This window comes from Hermetia illucens, chromosome 4, assembly GCF_905115235.1.
Source record: "Hermetia illucens chromosome 4, iHerIll2.2.curated.20191125, whole genome shotgun sequence".
Taxonomy (NCBI): domain Eukaryota; kingdom Metazoa; phylum Arthropoda; class Insecta; order Diptera; family Stratiomyidae; genus Hermetia; species Hermetia illucens.
The window spans coordinates 23,204,363-23,223,132 of record NC_051852.1 but is presented as its reverse complement, the minus strand read 5'-3'; the positions used below and the strand labels follow the sequence as shown (position 1 = coordinate 23,223,132).

At 44.1% G+C, this 18,770-nt stretch overlaps 1 protein-coding gene across 3 annotated transcripts in view; it reads left to right on the top strand.

Annotated features, from left to right (window-relative positions):
- Window positions 1-18,770, top strand: part of LOC119655655 (zwei Ig domain protein zig-8) — a 305,871-nt gene that overhangs the window by 249,959 nt on the left and 37,142 nt on the right. For all 3 annotated transcript variants that reach the window (XM_038061638.1, XM_038061640.1, XM_038061639.1), the window contains 2 exons: window positions 9,813-9,940; window positions 10,063-10,231. In XM_038061638.1, the coding sequence (XP_037917566.1) occupies window positions 9,813-9,940; window positions 10,063-10,231 (297 nt within the window). The remainder of the gene's footprint in view (window positions 1-9,812; window positions 9,941-10,062; window positions 10,232-18,770) is intronic.

The window sequence follows — 18,770 nt, the reverse complement described above, 5'->3', positions numbered from 1 at the left end:
AGTACTTCGAAGTAATATTGAGCAACAGACTAAAGGTTAAAGTACATGTGGAATGCGGAGGAGAAAGCGTCAAAGGGGCAGCGCTCTTGCGCATGCTACCAAACACCGGTGTTTCTTGCTAACAGACCGGTAGACTGAGGTGGTGTAAAAATCGAGGAAAAGAAACATTAATGATCAAAATGGCAGGTAATTCCAGTCAATCGAGGCCACAGGGAGAGTAACTTTGGGCTAATTGGGTCGCCTTCTGGCTACAGTAGCTACCGCAAGTACCAACATAGGTTTGGGCATGACGATTTGCTACCATTCGCTAACCTACTCGACGATATAATATCCGCGACAGCTCCGCGGAGGATCAATTGGAGGTTTCATAGAGGTAGTTCACTACGTAGGCTTCTCCCTTCATGCCGTCTACATTTTCCGTCGACTGTTTTTCAAAAATTTCACATCGATGGCTCAGTAAAACTAAAACAAAAGCCCCTCTTCAAACGGCGCATCATCTTGAGAGCAACCATCTTTTCAAGATCTGCCAGTTCAGCACGTTAACGGTCATAAATCTTCTTCTCTATTCTTTGAAGGTGCTAGTTCTGGCGTTCGCATTTTTTTCTCCCGTTCCACTTACATTTTCTAATCTGTTCCGTAGCTCTTTCATCCACGCACTGGTGATTCTGCCATCTGATATTCTACAGCTACTGTGTATACGCAATTGACGCACCAAATACAACCTATCCAGGTCCTAAGGACGCTTCCGCCAGATCCAATGCCGCCTCCTTCAAACCCTAGCCATAATATCTACATATTCGTGGGAGCTCATAGCTTATTTGTAGAAAAGGACTCGATTACATGGATCACATACGCATAACAATTAATTGCTTTCGCTCCACCACAATATAACCCACAACCATCATTTTTTCAACCGGAAAATTGGAAAAATAAATCTCTACCCCGATCAATATTTCATTACCATTTACCTCCCACATAACATCTAAAGTACTCCATCAAAGTGAAAGGACATTGCTATTTTTATTGTTTACAATAACCTACAGGAACTTTGCTTCATCCATAAAAAGGACACATCGTATACACGCTCTAAATTGGACACCGCCATCGCAAGGCAAACGACTATACGTTGCGTTATCCTTAAAATCCACCAACAATAACTTAACAAACATGGCTTGGTCCATGCATTATGTCCGAAATGTTAAATTTCACCCCAATGACCATCCAGTGGCATAAAAATAAAAGGACTTTAGTCACACTCTTTTCTTGTCGACTAAAAGGGATGGGAAAGAAATGGAAAATTTCATGAACGATGATGATTTTCATTGTAATGGAAGGATAACAATGGAGGCGGGGTTGCCGTGTAGGAAGGGCGATTAGCAGTTTGAAGTGGGATGTTGATCGCTGCCTGCTTCTGCTGTTGTTCAGGAGTAAGGAACGTTTTTTGGCCGCGAGATATTCAAATATTTTTTTCCAATTCATTAAAAGCTAAAAGCATCCCCCGCAATTGATTACGCTTTTCAGTTAACTCAGATGAAATAGGCCACGTGTTAGTTCCTTGGCTATGCCAAGAACTGCTTGTAATCCTTGACCTTCCACTGGTAAATGCTTTCAATATTCTTCTGGAGCTGAGGACAATTTTTGCTTTACAAATGTTCAACCAAAAATCGCGAGACAAAAACGCCTGCTGTCCTTCCATCCAAAATCAGATTCAGTTCAGAATGAATCCCTGAAAGAAATCCTACACTGTCACGTACAAGACGAGAAAATCTCATTACATATTCAGCATTTTAAGGAGGTGAGGGATCTGTTCAAATCCCAATAAAACGGTACCACTTGCTGGCATCTCTTAAAGAGAAGAATACCAAACAAGGACTAGACTGGACAACCAAGTCAAAGCACTGGACTGAAGTCTCTTCTCAGGAGATAGGGCACGCGTTTGGCATACAAAAGGACTTTTTACAACTCGCGCTGAACATATGATCACACGTAGACTGGATTTCACATCCGCTTCTGTATGCTTCCCCACAAGGGACAAGGAAGTGATTGTGTCGCTTTTATTTACCTTCATAAAGCATTTCTCGTTCCCAGGTCCCAGCACAGGAAGCCATGGAACCAGAGACAGATACAGAGGCAGAGTCTAATTTTAACCCACCTCCGGATCTGATATTTCATTGTCCCTAGCCTCTGTCCTGTCCGGACTATGAAGTTTTCATCCTTCGGAGATTTGTCACTTTTATTTATCATTCTTTTCTGTTTATGGCATTTAGCATGATGCAATGAAAGCGAATGCTCACCATAACAATCGCAAGGACAAATAAAGACGAGCAGGTTGAGAAAATAGGAATCTTTTCAGCGGGTTCATGCCAAAGGATTTTATTTGCAAGGATGAAATTGTAAAATCTGTGGGAGGTGATAATTTTGTGATAAAAATTGCAATGGAAAGTGAGGTGTTTATTGCGGTCGTTGCTGCTTTGCAGTATGCGATTAAATGGAAGGAATTGCTTTGCCGCCCACAAAAGTAAATATCCTGGAACTGGTGACATTATGGTCTCCACAGGAATAGCGAAATATATTACAGCACATACTACTCATAAATGCGATGGCCTAGCTGTTAATCGTGCCGATTTATGGAGTTCAATTTGCCATTAAAGGTCCCCCAGCGTAGGCCTTAGACTATTTTTTGGCCCCAAACATAAAAGCACATCATTCTCACCTCACCTGTACTGGAAGGTATTGGGATGCTGAAAGCACAATAGGATCATTATCGAGCATTGTCACCCTAATTTACATTAACAGACAACCACCGATAACAATGACCAAGCAATAGATTTCGATTTAAGACAACATTGACATATCGCAATCTTGCACTTGCAGCGTATACCTTGTAACCACCTGAAATGTTGTCGGGGGCTGTTTACCCTCAATGCACAATGAGAGATAACATTTAAGGCGATTAGTGCTCGCGCAACAAAGTGTAATTTACGTGAGCATGAATTAATTACCTGTCTATTGGGTAAAATGATTTTCAGAGGGTGTTATCGTGGTTTCGTGGAGTGCCTGAAGTTTGTTGGATATTAAATTTATGGTGTGAAGCTATTCAGGAAGCTCATTTATTATTGGATGTGTGTTTAGTGCTTATGATCCCGATATCTTCCGTTTTCTGTTTCAGTTTTCAATTTTGATACCACTATCTCATTTTTCCGTATCCCCAATTAGGATAGCAGCAGTAATTACCCTTGTCATACCGGAAGCCCCGATTTGCCTCAAACTAAACGTCTATATTGAGCCCAGAAAATAAGGATGTAAATCAAAAGACTATCCGGTATATGGCTTTTGCCATTTACAAGTACAGATCTACATTTCAAAATGGAAGTTGGCATCTGTGATTTGTGTTTAAATATAGCTCTACTAACGTGTCTGTCAAGACGAGCTTAATCCTCGCTAGGTTATGTATAATAATTCAAAAATGCAAGGGGCTTTCTCGCCAACTGTCTGTATCATTTTTGAAGAGATCTTTTGAAACGCCGAGCACATGCGGAAACCTACCCCTTCCCTCCATTTAATTTACCTTCAGCGCAAACGTAATGTGGTGCGGTGTTGGTGTTCATCCTTGCGAAAAGCTCTTTCTTCTTCGGTTTCATCTTTTAAGCAGGCATGAACAACTTTCTGAGTTTTCAAAGGACTATCTGTTATGAAAAAGGCCTACGATGATGATCAAATGATCTCCTCAATTGTTTCTGACCCACCATCAAATATCGTTTATTGAGGAAGCCTAAAATAGATACAGAAAATGAATACTAGAATCCATCCACTTTGTTTATCAGTGTCTTTATGTACCTTAAGCGCCTCTGGCTCAAGTGAATCCATTATACATTTAATTAAAATTATCTAGAAAAAAATGTTTTCAATTGGTCCCCCATCTAGGTGCTGATCACCACCCACAACGCTTAACCTTCCGGTTCGAATGGGGACAGATTTTCTTCTAGCTGTCCTTAAAGTTCAGCAAATGGTAATTCCTTCAGTAATTGTCGATGCAATTTCATATGATATAATCGAGTTATGCTCACCGCATTGCATTAATCAACGAACCAGAGAATGTAACAAATGCTTCCGCAGTCTTTTCAACGATGATACTCACTCCAATCCCAGCAGCAGTGACGTCTAATGGTTTCACATTAGTATTAAGTATCAATCCCTCAAGATTGAAATCGACGGATGATAAATAGAAAACTTTGTTCCTCCAAGTCATGATGAAAAGTTCCAGGCTTCCTGGCATGCTAGCATTCTTCGCAACAGATTTTCTTGTACGTGAGAAAGTGGGTGAGGTTCTAATTAATCTCCCCATGTTGTCTCTGAGCCACTCAGAGCCACTCCTTGATGAGCCTGTGTGTCCACCGACCTTTCCCAAGTCAACCCAACGCTTTTGCGATCTATTTAGAGAACCCCTTCTTTCAGCGTTCTTTGTCTACAATAAAAGAGAGACAGACTTTGCATTGTATATGTTCGCCATATCATCTGCCAAATGCCAATGGGCATCATTCCCGAGATGACGAATGTTGCATCATCTGAGACAGTCCTGAATGCCGAGCACACCCTCAAGGCTGTTCTTCTGTAGACCGCATTCAGTTTATTACCGTTAAATTTAGCCTGCAATGCCTTTTTCCTCCGCAAGTATCAGACCAGCTTACTAGCCAACCCTTAACAGAACTGATCGCTTTGCATCAATTATATCTCAGCATTTTCGAGATCCTTCGCGACTACAACCAGCACTAAATCAGCGATTATATCGTCGGTGTAACCCACCATCGTGTCCACCGCGAAGGGTAAGATTAAGTACATCGTTCTACATGATTTTCGACAGCAGTGGATCCAGTTTGAAGCCCCGTCGGGCACCAGCAGAGATCAGTGTCATAACAAAGCCTCTGTTCTTATAACTGATACAAGATAGGTGGGACTACCAATCTTTGCCAGAGATTCCTGCATTAAGTTCCAATTGGCCGAATTGGATGCATTTCTCACGTCCAGGGTCACCACCACCCAATATTTGCTAGTACTATCCTTTCCGTGAATTGCATCTTCGGCCAAGCCAGTAGCCATTTTGATGGCATCAGTGGTTGATTTGGCTTTACGGAACACTTATTGCCGATCTGAGAGGCCTCCCTGGCATTCGACAACATTTTCCCCATAGTATCCAAAAGGCAAATTGGTCTGAAGAAGGTTGGCTCACTTGGAGGTCCACAAGCCTTAGGCAGTAGTACTAACTTTTGTCATTTCCATGATGCAGGAAATATCCCCTCGGATATGTACGCTTCGAACAACTCAGCGAATATGTTCGGTCTGGATTTCACGGCAAGCTAAAGGGCTCTATTCGATACGGCATCCAGACCCCCCTCCTAGTGTAAATATCTAACAACTCGTCTCTGTGGACTGGGGGAATTACCGTCACATTCAGAGGTGCCTGGAATGTGTCGGTGCCCTCCTCTTGCTGCAGGAATAACCCCTGGATAATTTTTAACAAGAGTGAAGGGCACGTGATCTGCTTTGATGAACGGTCTCTGAATCGCCCCATCATGATTTTATATTTCCTTACGGGTTTACATCCACTTGCGAACAAAGCTCCTTAAAGCATTCCCTTTTGCTCCGTTGGATGGCGAGCTTGAGGGTTTTGTGGGCTTCCTCATAGGCGCGCTCTATTTACCCCTGGTCGATTCTGCCAACAGCCCTCTGAGCCGCTCTTCTAGCACGGTGACAGACTTAATCGAAAGTTCACCAGTTCAGTATTCCAGGAGTAGTTTGATCTGCTACTGGGAAATGAGTACCTCCTAGGCATGGACGAATCACATGCTTTGGCGATGCATTGGGCCATATGGACCGCTCCTTCCGTAGAGGCGGCTGCTTTATTAGGTTCGTCTAGTAACACCTCTATGAAGGTCTGCTCATTCAGATCTTTAACAGATCAGCCAGGCATCTTTCTCGATTTCCTCATTTCAGTGATTCCATCCATAGATTTCTTGATGATTGCTGTGGGTGTAGTCCTTTCTGACGCACCAGGACAAACCACGTGCCAGTGCAGGACTGACAAAGGTTAGGTCTACGATTGAGGTAGACCCACCTTTCTGAAAGGTGTTTACATAACCTTCGGTGACCAAAATGAAATCCAACTGTGCAAAAGCTTGTAAAAGACTGCAGCCGTTTGCATTTGTCTCTCTGCTACCCCACTTACGGGCCCAAGCATTGATGTCACCAGGAATCACCCATGGACTATGACCCCTAACGTCGAGACCAATACCGTCAAACATTTCCTCTCTACCCCACTTACGGGCCCAAGCATTGATGTCACCAGGAATCACCCATGGACTATGACCCCTAACGTCGAGACCAATACCGTCAAACATTTCTCTTCTCTGCTTTTAGTTCCGGTTTTCGTTTATGACGATGATTTTCCGGAGGATCCACATTCTTTTCCCGCACTTTCTTCTTTGGTGACAGATTGATTGCAATCCGAATAGGTGTTACTTGGGTCACCAGTGATACCGTAGGGGCAGCAGATTTCGGCGTGTTCTTGGAATATCGTGCCTCTATCTACTTTTGCACCAAGCTGTGTGAAGGATAATTCCTCTGCATCAAGGCTCTGCCCTCCTGTCCCAACCGGATTACTACTACTTACTACTTCATATTTGCCATTCGTTGACCTTCCTTCCGTTTATGATTTTTGGCATTGGTAGAAAGTTGACGAAGTTCTTCTGGATGGGTCCTTTTCATGTTCCTGGATACCTCCTGTTCGCTCCTCTTGAATATGTGCGGTCGGTTTTGTTGCTGTTTTTATCGTCCAGCTATTTGCTTTCAATTCATCTTTTTTCAATTTTGTTACTGGTGTTCTTGGTAGAGTGGTACTTCGCTTGAACTTCTCCTTTTCCAAATCTAAAATACTTGTAGCATTAGATGCCACGGTCATCAAGTTGTCCACCACCGAGGCACTGCGGTCGAGGGATATCGACGACATAGAGCAAGGGGCGGTTCTTGAGATTGTCTCTCAATAACCGTAAGAGATAGTTCGGCATGTGAAAAGTATTGTCTAGTGTGCCTAGAATGTCTTTCCATCCTACTTAATTAAAGATATTTCTGATGTCAAGCATTACATGGAGCACGACCCGTCGAGCTCGTGGCTATGTGCCTCCGCTCAATGAACGGCTTTCATGATAGCATCAACTGTAGATCACCCTGTTGTAAAACCGAACTGCCATGGGGATACTTCTGATGAGCTTCCCGAGCACTTTCCCAGCAATGTCAAGCATACAAATTGGGCGGTATTAAGACGACAACTCAGAGTCGCCTTCCCTTTGCTGATCAGTGCAAGCCTCGTTGCCTTCCAACGAGATGGGAAAACGACCTCTTTCAGGCAAGCGTTAAATGCGCCGAGCAATAGGTCCGACCGATGTTGGAAAACCAGTTCCTATACCTCTGCTGAGATACCATCCGGTCGTCTTCTAGCTTTTCATAGCGAGAACTACCTGTCCCAAATCTTTTATAGAGAAAAGTGGGCCATTCTCGGCCCTCTCCGCGCCGACGTCATCATCCCATACGGGGTGCACGGGGAATAGTGCCCGTACAATTCCGTCGGCATTAAACAGCAGAGCTGCGGTCTAGTCCTCCTTCGTCTCCCCACCTTTCTTTTTGGTACTGCATCCTTCGTGTCCGCTTAATTTTACGTCGAGGTCCTGCAATAGTCAGGAACGGGTAAACCCGCGAGGACAAAGCCCCTACCCAGTTCCATGAGAGCTGACCTAGCACATTGTTAGCTGATTCGCTCAAGCAACGAGTTCTACCAATACCGGTTCAATGCATACTGCCTGACCAGTGTCCCGAAGGGTCTGGTTCCTAATACACGCTACAACTACTACCTTGGCAGAGCTAGGCTCACATCACCCCATTGACAACGACAAGGAGTTGTCGACGGCTCCGGGGACTCCCAGTGTTTCGCGGCATGTATCGTTCATTAGCAGTTCGTTTTTCACCGAGAACTTTCTCGAATCTAATAGCTAGGATGCAGGTATTATATCAGCTAGAGGCACTTCGGGAAAGCAACTCCTCGTATTGCTAGCGAGCCGTTAAGGATCGTTGACGACCCTTGAGGAGCCGCCGTTATGGTTTCGTATTCAGTGTCAACACCCTTCATCCTGGGAGTGATGCCCTGAACAGGCTGAGCTGCACGTTTAAAGTCACATTCCGCTATGTTCCTGTTCATTGGAACATAGAGGGGAATGAGCAGGCTTACAGAATAGCTAGGCGAGCTCTGCTCTTCGGCAGTTGCAGTCTGTATCCCGCTTGCGACTTTCAGGAGCGGAATCTACTCACACTACTTATGGTGACGAAGACTTACCATCTGTTGCCAGTCAAGGAAACCTTGACCCACCTACAACAAGACTTGATCGCAAAAGCTCCTGTGCCTGATGCATACGAGTGCATGCAAGGTTACGGGGTATTGTCCTATAAAGGTCCATGTCACCAAACTCGGCATACCCTTCAAATTGCATTGCAAAAGCTGCGGAGAGGAGGAAGAAACCCTCAGATACTCAGCGATTACCAAGTTCCAGCCAGAGCCAGGCGGAGGACGTTAACTAAACCATTCCTTAAGGACCTCAAAGAGATCTCCAGTTGCACGGTGTTAGAGCTGCTATCTTTGGTAAATGCTACGGGCTAGCTATAAAGATCTGAGTTCTGTAAACTATGTCTCCTTGCCCTTACCACAGCAGCCAGGATCTTAGGAGTTTGTGGCAGCAAATCGGCGGACCACAGCTCTAGCTGGGCTTCTAGGAGCGGCCGTTAATATCTACCTATCTACTTACCTAGTTAGCCGATCAATAGCTTGTCCATCATAACGTTCACTGGTTTTTTAGTTTAAATGGAACCAAGATAATTCTCTAGATTTGACGGAATTGTCACTGGATGAATACTTTTCGAAATGACAAGTTCAATGTGCCTTCAATTATCTTTTCGTGATACTTTAGCAAAATGTAACGGACATTAGGCGAGGATTCAAAACCGGGCACGATGTTCCTGGTGTTCAATTATAAAGTATATGCAGGCAAGTGTAAAGTTTTCAACTCGACTCTTTGCCTACGTGCAAAACCGAACGCACGCCCCACGGAGTTTCCTACGCACCATTCTCAACCATCCTTCCTTCGCAAAGACATTCTTTTAATGTTCTGACTTCATCACAACTCACAAACTCGTATGTGAATAAACAAATTTCCAGGATTTCGTATTTATTTTGTCTCTGGCAGAAACTCCAAACCAGCTTTTAGCCATAATATCTGATCCAAAAAGCATCCCCGTAAGCCTATTCCCGGCCAATTTGAATCTATCAGATGCAAACGCGTTCGTTCTTAGCATATTACAATGATATAGCGACGAGTGTGTTCCCGAGCAAAGTCTGTTTGGGGGGTCTGTACCCACGCCCCCGGTATGGCCTGTTACTCTCTAAATGCGATTATGGCTCTGACGTCCTTTTATCATGAAACTTCGACCAAACATCCCCAAGTTATTGTGATAAACTGCTAGGACACTCGAGAACCTATCGACTTGGGGCATGGTTCTGTGGTAATTGACTTGAGCGCAATTGATATTAGGAGGTCATCCCTTGTAATATTATGGACGAAATTGTATTATACTGGACTGAATGGGTCCATTATATCAGAATGTCCTTTGCACTCCTTCTATGTGACCCTCTGTGCGACATGTTTGTACGTACTAAGTCAAAATGAATTAACTCTCGGCATCCTGACATTATATTCTTTTTATTCCCATTGCAGAGCCCGTTACTGAAATAATTGGAGGACCAGAACTTTATATAAATAAAGGATCAACAATAAATTTAACGTGTATAGTAAAATTTGCCCCTGAGCCTCCGCCTTCGGTCGTCTGGTCACATAATCAGCAGGTAAGTCAGTTGAAAATCCTCCCTTCAATATGCCGTCGCAAAACGGCTATGATATCCTTTTTATTGCTAACAATCTCCTTCATAAACTACACATCCAACTTCTTATGTCCCATCCACTACAGGTTATAAATTTCGATTCACCGAGAGGAGGGATATCGTTAGTAACAGAAAAGGGCGTCCTGACGACGAGTCGCCTACTTGTGCAGAAAGCGATACATCCGGACTCTGGATTGTACACGTGTGCGCCATCAAATGCCAATCCTTCGTCGATTCGAGTTCACATAGTTGACGGTAAGTAAGTTTGATGGAGGTGAATGGCTCTGAAGCCTTTGATGACTCCTCGAAGATTCGGCTGAGATACTTTCATTGTTAGCATTATTGTTTAAACTACGCGAAGAATTTTTAAGTATTCACCAGGAATTCATCGGAAAAATCCTTTTATCCTTCAAGCAGTAGAAACCACAGAGATTTAGGGAAATCATACTTCCTCAAAGGAAGTTCCGGTAATGTTGATTGTTCGGAATTCAGATGAGCTAATTTTGGGAATTATTGCAGATTTTCCGAGGACTCTAACCATTTTGTTTAGGAATTGTTGATAAGTAAGTTTCCTGGATATCTACAAGGACATCAACATGCTATACAAACCGGAACATCTCAGAGTCCAAAAATAACCAGGACACTTTGTACACCGGACATGTACCACTGAACCATTCAGCCAGATGAAATTTTCGCCAATGTGTCCATGTTGATTCATTAGGTCGTTCCCTAAAGGAACATCGACACTTCTTCTTTCCTTGATATGGTCATGATGTGGCATTTTCCTTTTGCACCTTTCTTTTCTCTCTTCCTATCTCATCGCTATTCGTATCTGCCTTTGTATGATATGCAAGCTCGTATCTTCTTCTGGAGCGCAATCTTTTCAAATGTCCTTCCATCCCTCTTCCAACTTCCATGGCTAATGACATCGATTTAGTCGAGGGAATGACATGAAATCCAGGATTTTCATGTTCGACATCTTACCATTTTCCGGAAAGCGAACAAGATTGGTTTTTAGCACCTTTCTTTTCTCCGTGCATGCATACGTGGCGAAGACTCAGTCATGGGGGAGTCGTAAAATAGATACAATATTGATCTCTTCTTAATTATATTGACCAATAATCGGAAAACGGAAACAGTCCGAGCGGACGTAAGTTCATTAGCAGTTAAGGGGAATTGGAATCTGGAAGTTATTAAGGGATTTGCTGAACGGGATTGCAATTAGGGAAAGTTTGCTTTAATGAGATCTGAGCGTATTCATCCTTAATTTTACAGGAAAGGTATTCAGGGTCAATGAAGGTGTGACGTCAATGGGACACTTTTAATTAGCTGAAGAAGTCGCTAGGCAGCTTTTAGGATTGTCTTACCTTCTGGCAATTCGGCTCAAAATTTATTGGAGGAGAGTTGTCTGATACTGTATTATCTGTCTGAGAACCTAAGTAATGGCTAATCTGGTACAATTAATGGCAATTCTATCTTTAGTAACTTGGCTGAAAGTGTAGATACAGTAAAATGATCCTTCTTTTTTGGGAGTTTTTTAAAAATATATCCCTCCTTTTTCAGGAAAATAAGAAAGAAAATCCATATTAGCCCATAATAGGGATCAGTGGGAATCTACCAGAATTCACTTATCCGCCTCTGGTGGCATAGAACCCTAGATAAGAATGTAAGGCCCGACTAGGAACATTGGACTAGGATCTCACTGTAGGACCGTCAACATCTCCAATGGTCTTAGGGCCAGACAAGTTCTGCATTTGAACTGGTGTTTTTAATTGTTGGCTATACCATGCAGTGGAGCCTAATCTGCCATCATAATTGACGGATGGGTCGTTGTAGAATTACGTGGAGTTTATTCTTCATAGAAAAAATCCTAGAGAGGCACGACGGTCATAGTGTGCGAGGTTAACGCGATGTATCCCAAACTAAAGACATCAAAGGAAGGAGGAGAAATGCCAAGCTACATAAGAGACAAAACCTTTTTGGAAATACCTACAAAATGGCTTGACTTCACCGCCCATTTCTAGGCCTAACAATAGAAAGGAGAGATGCCCATCAGCGCTTCTTCACTTTAAGGACGAAGCAATAGTTTATGTCCAGCCCACGTTTGGCATTTGTACAACATTTCTGTGGTCTTCTGTACTTGGTTTGAGGAATTTCAGAATATCAACGAAAGCCAGCACAAAACTCCTACAAGAAGACCAAGTGCAAACAACTAGGCCGGGGACTTTCGATGAAAGCCGGATGCAGAGGGCTACCACTACCAAATCAAACCACTGGTCAAGTACCAATTGTGTCCCGTGTGACTCGGGTTGGTTACTTGGGGGTACGCTCTTTAACGGCACCTCATCGGAATTTGTTGTAACCTTTCACCTGCTGAAGACCCGATGCGCAGGGCTAGAGACCATTAACCTACTGCATCCACGAGAAACAAAGTGTATTTTTCGATACTCCAACAGGAAGGCTCTCTATTGGTCAACTCTTCCGTACCTTTAAGGTCTTGTATTAAGCTACAGTTACACACGTGTGTCTCACAATATTTGTTTGCTGTGTTTAGGCAAGTATGATACTTCAGCATTTCGGATGAGCAACGCCGGATTTCTCCGAAAGGGTCTGTAGTCCCAATCTTTATAAAGGTCTGTATCCTTACATTTGACCCATCAAATGCGATGTGGGGGACAGTGTTCCTCCAAATTCAGTATCTCCCAATCAGTCAAACAATATTTTAGAAGATTATGTCTACTATCAAAGCACATTTCAACCTCCTCTCCCTGAATAATTCGCGGAAACAGAACACCACATACTCTGGCTTTTATTTTATTATTTTGTCCATCTTTGTTCTCCTTCTTCAACTCAAAATCACTTCTAGCATTAAATGCCACGGTGGCCAAGTTATCCACACCAAGGCACTGCGGTCGAGGGATATCAACGACCGGTAGCCCGCTTGCTCACTCCCAAAAACCACCTGTACTAGGGTTCCCTGCCTCATAAGTTTGCTTCTTTTCTTTTCTCCCATGTTGGTTACATTTTCTGGGTATTCTCCTTATAACCATTTTGGTTGACGAACCAGAGTGGAGCAAGCACGTCAGAAAAGAAAGTACATGAGCACATATTTACACATCAATAGGTATGCCTCTATCCGCCAACTGGTGTCGCGCCTAATGGGAAATCTCCTCGCAGATCTGTCAGCCTGTATTCCTGCCTTTTTCTCTAGATTGAGATAGAAATCTTAGAAAGACAATGCTACGCCAGGTTGCAGCAGTGTGTCAGATTCTCACCCACTAAAACCACCTCCACTTTCTCCTTCTTCCTTCCCCGTGCAACCGGCGCAAACTATTACTTCCCGAAGAGGACTACGCTTTAAACGACCAAGCCTTCTGTTGTTTGCGTCCTCCTTGCTCGCTCCGCTTTGCCAAGTTCCTCCTGTATACTTTTGATTGCGGAGATCACCATACACCAGTTTCCTTCCGACTTCAGCATTTCCACGACGATATTGTGGGGGCTTATGTTGATTTTCAGAGAGGCTCCTCCTCTCTGAGTAAAATCATGGACAATGGACCCTAACATCCTCCGGATCCTGAGCTGTCCAACCATATTCAGGACAAAAGGGAGAATCAGCCAATCTGAATTAGTGCAGATACTTCCTGTAACCACCATGTCCTGACTGGAATTCCATGTCATCGCTGGATCCACTCCTCAGTCCGAGGAATCAAAGTGTGGGCCCAGTGACCCAGCCCACCGTTGTTACCACTTTTCCAGCGACTATCGCCTTGCCGCCTTTCGGTATTCTGTGTTGTTTTCAGGTGGATTCGTCCTCCTTTTCTCGTACAGACAGCGTGCCCCACTTGCCAGAATGTCCATCGTGATCATTCTGCTGCCTTGTCTGATATTATTCTGAAAGCGCTGTGTCATGTAAGGTAAGTCATGTTTACCCTCCTCCAATTACTCTCACGCTAATGCTTCCTCCCAAACTGGTACCACATATAATAATATCCGGCCGTAAGTAATCTGCGACTGTATCTTGGACTTCCAATATTAGGCGTCAAGTGCGCTGAGGATGCGCTGGTATTTATAGCTTTTTCACTGACAGAGCCTAGGTATTCTTTGGAATTAATTCAAGCATCAGTCATCCCCATCATATATTTGATAACCGGCTTCGAAGTGATAATGTGTCCACCAATAAGAATATCAACCGTATTCCTCATCCTATAGTTGCTAATCAAGACCACCTCCGCCTTTTCTTCCGCATGGTCAAGGTGAACCATCTCCAGCCACGCATTTTTGATGCTAATGGTTTCGTTGGGTTACACTTCAACGTCCTCAGGTTATTTCGCCACGATAACCACGGCTAGATCATTTGCGAAACCGATTATCATAGCCCCCTTTGGCACAGGAAAGACAAGGACTCCATTGTACATCACGTTCCACAGTAGAGGACCCCAACACTGAGCCCTATGGTGCTCCTGCGGTGACGATGTACTGCTTGGATCCATCCGTACTGTACCAAGATGTCCTCTCGGAGAAGTAACTTTCGAAGACCCGTTTTAGCCGGTGAGCTTTTTATGCACTCCCAGGAATTGAAAGCCTTTTTGACGTCCAACGTCACCACGGCACAGTTTCTATTAGACGACATCGCGTTTCGAGCCAGCTTCAAAACAACATTTATGCTGTCAATCGTTGAGTGAGCTTGTCGAAATGCAAATTGTCGCTCCGATAGTCCATCCTTATATTCAGTATTAGAAAGAAGTCTATTGTAAATGGTCCTTTCGAGTTGTGTCGATAAGGCAAACTAGGGGATATAATGATGGACGTCTTGCGCGCTTATTTGGCTTTGGGAGCAAAAGTAGTTTTTGCCTCTTCCACCGATCGGAGAATACTCCTTCTACGATGCATGTTTCAAATACGCTGATAAACCAGTCGGGTCTGATCTTAACAGCGAATTTAAGAGTTCTATTGGGAACAGTATCCAGGCCGTGATTTTGTTATCACCAATTCTCCGGCAAATTTGCGCAAGTCCCTTCTCATTTACCGCAGATATGGTGTAGACGTCCAATGTTTGCTTATGTTTTTGGCGCTCCCCTTTGTCCGGGGGAAGCGCGGCATCACGATATCGAGCAGAAGATCACTTGTGGTATTAACCCTATCATCTTCTACATAACCACCCTGTATGCTGTTCCCCAGGGGCTTTGATCTGCTCTGCATAAAGTTCCTTGAAGCATTCTCTATTACTGGTTGGTGTAGCCTGCTTAAGCATACCTCAAAGGTTCATATATACTTGCCGCTTCTCGTCGAAGCCTGGTCTTTCTCTAGGTCGTTGGCAGACCATTTTAGCTCTATATCATACAGCCCACAACTCCGCGATTAATTCATTCCACAAATAGCTTGACCGGCTCTTTGCAAGCACTTATCCCTCGGCATAGCAGCGTAGCATGCTCTCGTTATGCATCTCATCATTTGCTCTACCTTTTCTGACACCACAGGAATTGCGGCCTCCCAATTGCATCTGTGGGAATGGATCCTTTTCAAACTTTTTCACGGACCAACCCTCGCACATCGGTGAATGACCAATATTTGATCTGGAGGAAAATTACCTGGTGGTTGCTATGACTATAATACTCACCGATAAACTATGCCATTCTCTTCGCCAATATGGTACCCAGATCGATTATTGTGCCCGACCCTGTCCCACGACAAATGGACACATTTCCCGTATTTGCAATCACCAAGTCTATCTCCGGAAAAGTCTCGAGCAGGATATGGCCCCTGGTGTTCGTAGTGCCGCGATGATCTTGTGGTTTCAACTTCTTGCATCCGAGACTAGTTTACCTAGCATTCCTTCGAATTTTGCTATCGTCGTGCTTGGTGGAGCCTAGCACCTATATATGTAGATGCCAGCTATTTTTGCCCTGAATAATCCAACTTCTGGAAACTGCATTACTTATTGAATGGCTCGATTTCCACATCCCCATATTTCGGCTTGCTAGCTACATCTGTAATCCAGGCACCACTCTTATTGTTGCGATAAGGCTCGCTGATTATGGCAGCTTCGATTTCCTTCTCATAGGTGGTCCCCGAGCGAACGTTTTGTGCTGCCTCGTAGTGGATGAAGTTGATTTGTATCAACCTCATTTATTTACTGCATCCAAGGCTCTTCTAAACACTGGGCATCTGTTGCTGCCTGCAATGTGCCGACAGTCGACACCCTTTTTACCATTGCAAAGCATACATTCAGGGTCAGTCTCGCACTCCCGGAACATATGACCTTCTCCCCACATTGTCTGCACCTTTTTGACTTTTCACAGTCATCGATGTATTTCGCCTCTATGTGGCCAAATTCAAGGAATCTGAAGCAACGTTTGAGGGGCACCTGCTCCTTGAGTCGGCAAACGACCCAACTTATTTCTGCTTTACTAATTGCCAGCAGTTTGAACTCTGCTTCAGCTGGTGGACTTACAGTTGCCGTTTGCGTGCCTCCGTATTCCTTTCTCAGTGGTCTGATTGCGGAATCTTGCAAACCAAGTGGTCCGAACTACTTTTCTAAGGAGTCGCGGATATCCTCCTCAATGTCCTTACATTGTATCACAATCTCCTGCTTTCTGGCTTGTGCCTCTTCTCCTAAGAACTTCTCTACCTTGCCGAGGAAATTTTCAACCGTTTTGCCAGGAGACTTCTTCAGGTCCTGCATAAAATCTCCGTTTTGGGAGCATTTGATTCAGCTGACGCTTTCTCTAAGGTCCATCAGCCCAGGATCGGATTTGGCCTTCCCGAGGATATCGCTATAAGTGACATCACCTTTCTTGGAGATGATAATGAATTCGGGTCGTAATCTTGTTTTATGTGTCGCATTTTTCTTTCCGCGATCGTTATGGGGTAGCACCGATCGTGGAAAAGTTGCGAGAGAGGCGTCTTCGATGGTACGGTCACGCAATTCGTGCAAACGAGAATTCACTTGCCAAGATTGGTCTGAACATCGAAGTCGATGGTAAACGACCAAAAGGCAGACCTAAGCAACGGTGGCTTGATACGCTGGATGAGGGTTTGAAAGCCTCGAGTTTGCACCCAGATCAGGCATTCGATAGAGTCAAATGGCGAAGCCGATCACGACGAGCCGACCCCGCTTGTGAACGGGACAAAGGCTGAAGAAAAAGAAAGATTTTTCTTTCCGGCAACCTTCATCCTTGCTTCGTTAGTTCCTTTTTGGAACTTTACCTTCCTTGGGTCGATTAGAGCAGGCGCCGCTGTTTCCACAATTTCGATGAATTTTGTCTTTTTGCGTCCTGCGAGGATCCGAAAGAATCGTTCGCGCCCTCTCCACTCTTCTTTTCAAGCTTACCACTGCTTGGATTTTGACGAGATGTCACTTGTGTTGCCTGAGTGATGCATGATTTCTTCGGGATATTTTTTTCGTCCTTGGCGGCACTATTGTAAAGTACACGAATGGATCGTACCATGTTTTTGATGGTCTGGTAATTATTGTATTTGTCCTTTATGGATTCGGACAACTCTATTATTTTTCCTCCAAGTAGGGCAAACGATGATTCTTCCGTATTCCGAAACTGCTCCTCTGCTTGGTTTCCCCACTGGGCACTTCCGTATTTATTCGCCCCTCGGGAGCTTCCCTAATTTCGTTCCTTCACCAATGTTGACTTCGGAGGAGATCGCAATGTGGTCGAGCTTTCCCTAAATGAATCAACATTAATTCCAACAACATCTCCCGACCAGGTATAGTCACCCCACTATGGACTAATGAATGACCAGTTTGTGAGCCATCTTTCCGTGTTTTAGAACAGACGTTGTCGGGAGTGATGTACATATTTTAAATGCCTCTTTCTCTAGACTATTTGTAGTATTCGATGCAACGGTGGTCAAGTAATCCACAACCGCGGCAATGCAACTGAGGGATATCGACGGCCGGGAGCCTTCTCGCCCACTCCGAAAAGCCGGCAATACTGGGGTTCCGAGTCCCTGCACCGTGAATTTTTCTCTCCTTTCTTCTTCCATATTGGTTTCTTGTTCTGGGTGTTCTTTACATAACCATTTTTGACCACGGGCACCACGGCATTCCCTTATCCGCACCAAGGGGCGCGCCTGACGGGAGATCTGGCAACTCCCAACAAGCCTACTTGTCTCTCTGTTTGCCGGTCTGTCTGTCACACCCAATTCACCTGGAAATGGCTGAAGCTATTGTTGTTCACAGGAAATTTCTCACACAAGATCAGCGCAAAGCCTTTATACTCGAAGCGTCCAGCTTCGGATATTCCGAGCTGTTTGACATAAGTTGGGATTCTCTTTAAAGGACAATGGAGCTATTGTCTGAATATATTTGACATGAGCGTATTAGATACAATCCACAATAAGTAAATATTACCATTTGTAGGCGATATCATAATTTTGGTTGTCTTTGTCAATCGGAAGTACGACAATATATGTATCGACTTCTAATGCTTCCATTCTATTGCCTCGTGCAAGGATAAATTCTAAACAAATGAATATTCATGGCAGTTATTTCATCCAAGAAATAATCCTCGTTTCCCTTTAATGCAGGATATCTAAGCTCACTGGATCATTGAATGACAACGAGCTATCACTAAGCTCCTCCCAACACCCAGTAATTCCGGCGTTCAACCCATAAACAATCAATGGAATTTCCGGGTTGGTTTCGGTTAGTCCTTTTGTCTTTTATTCTCCCAATTTCCAATGCAATGCACGATATATCATTCATTCCCACACTTTTGCCAGTTTCCATCTGCTTACAAATGTTTTCAAGCGTATTCGAACATTCTATTTGATATTCTGC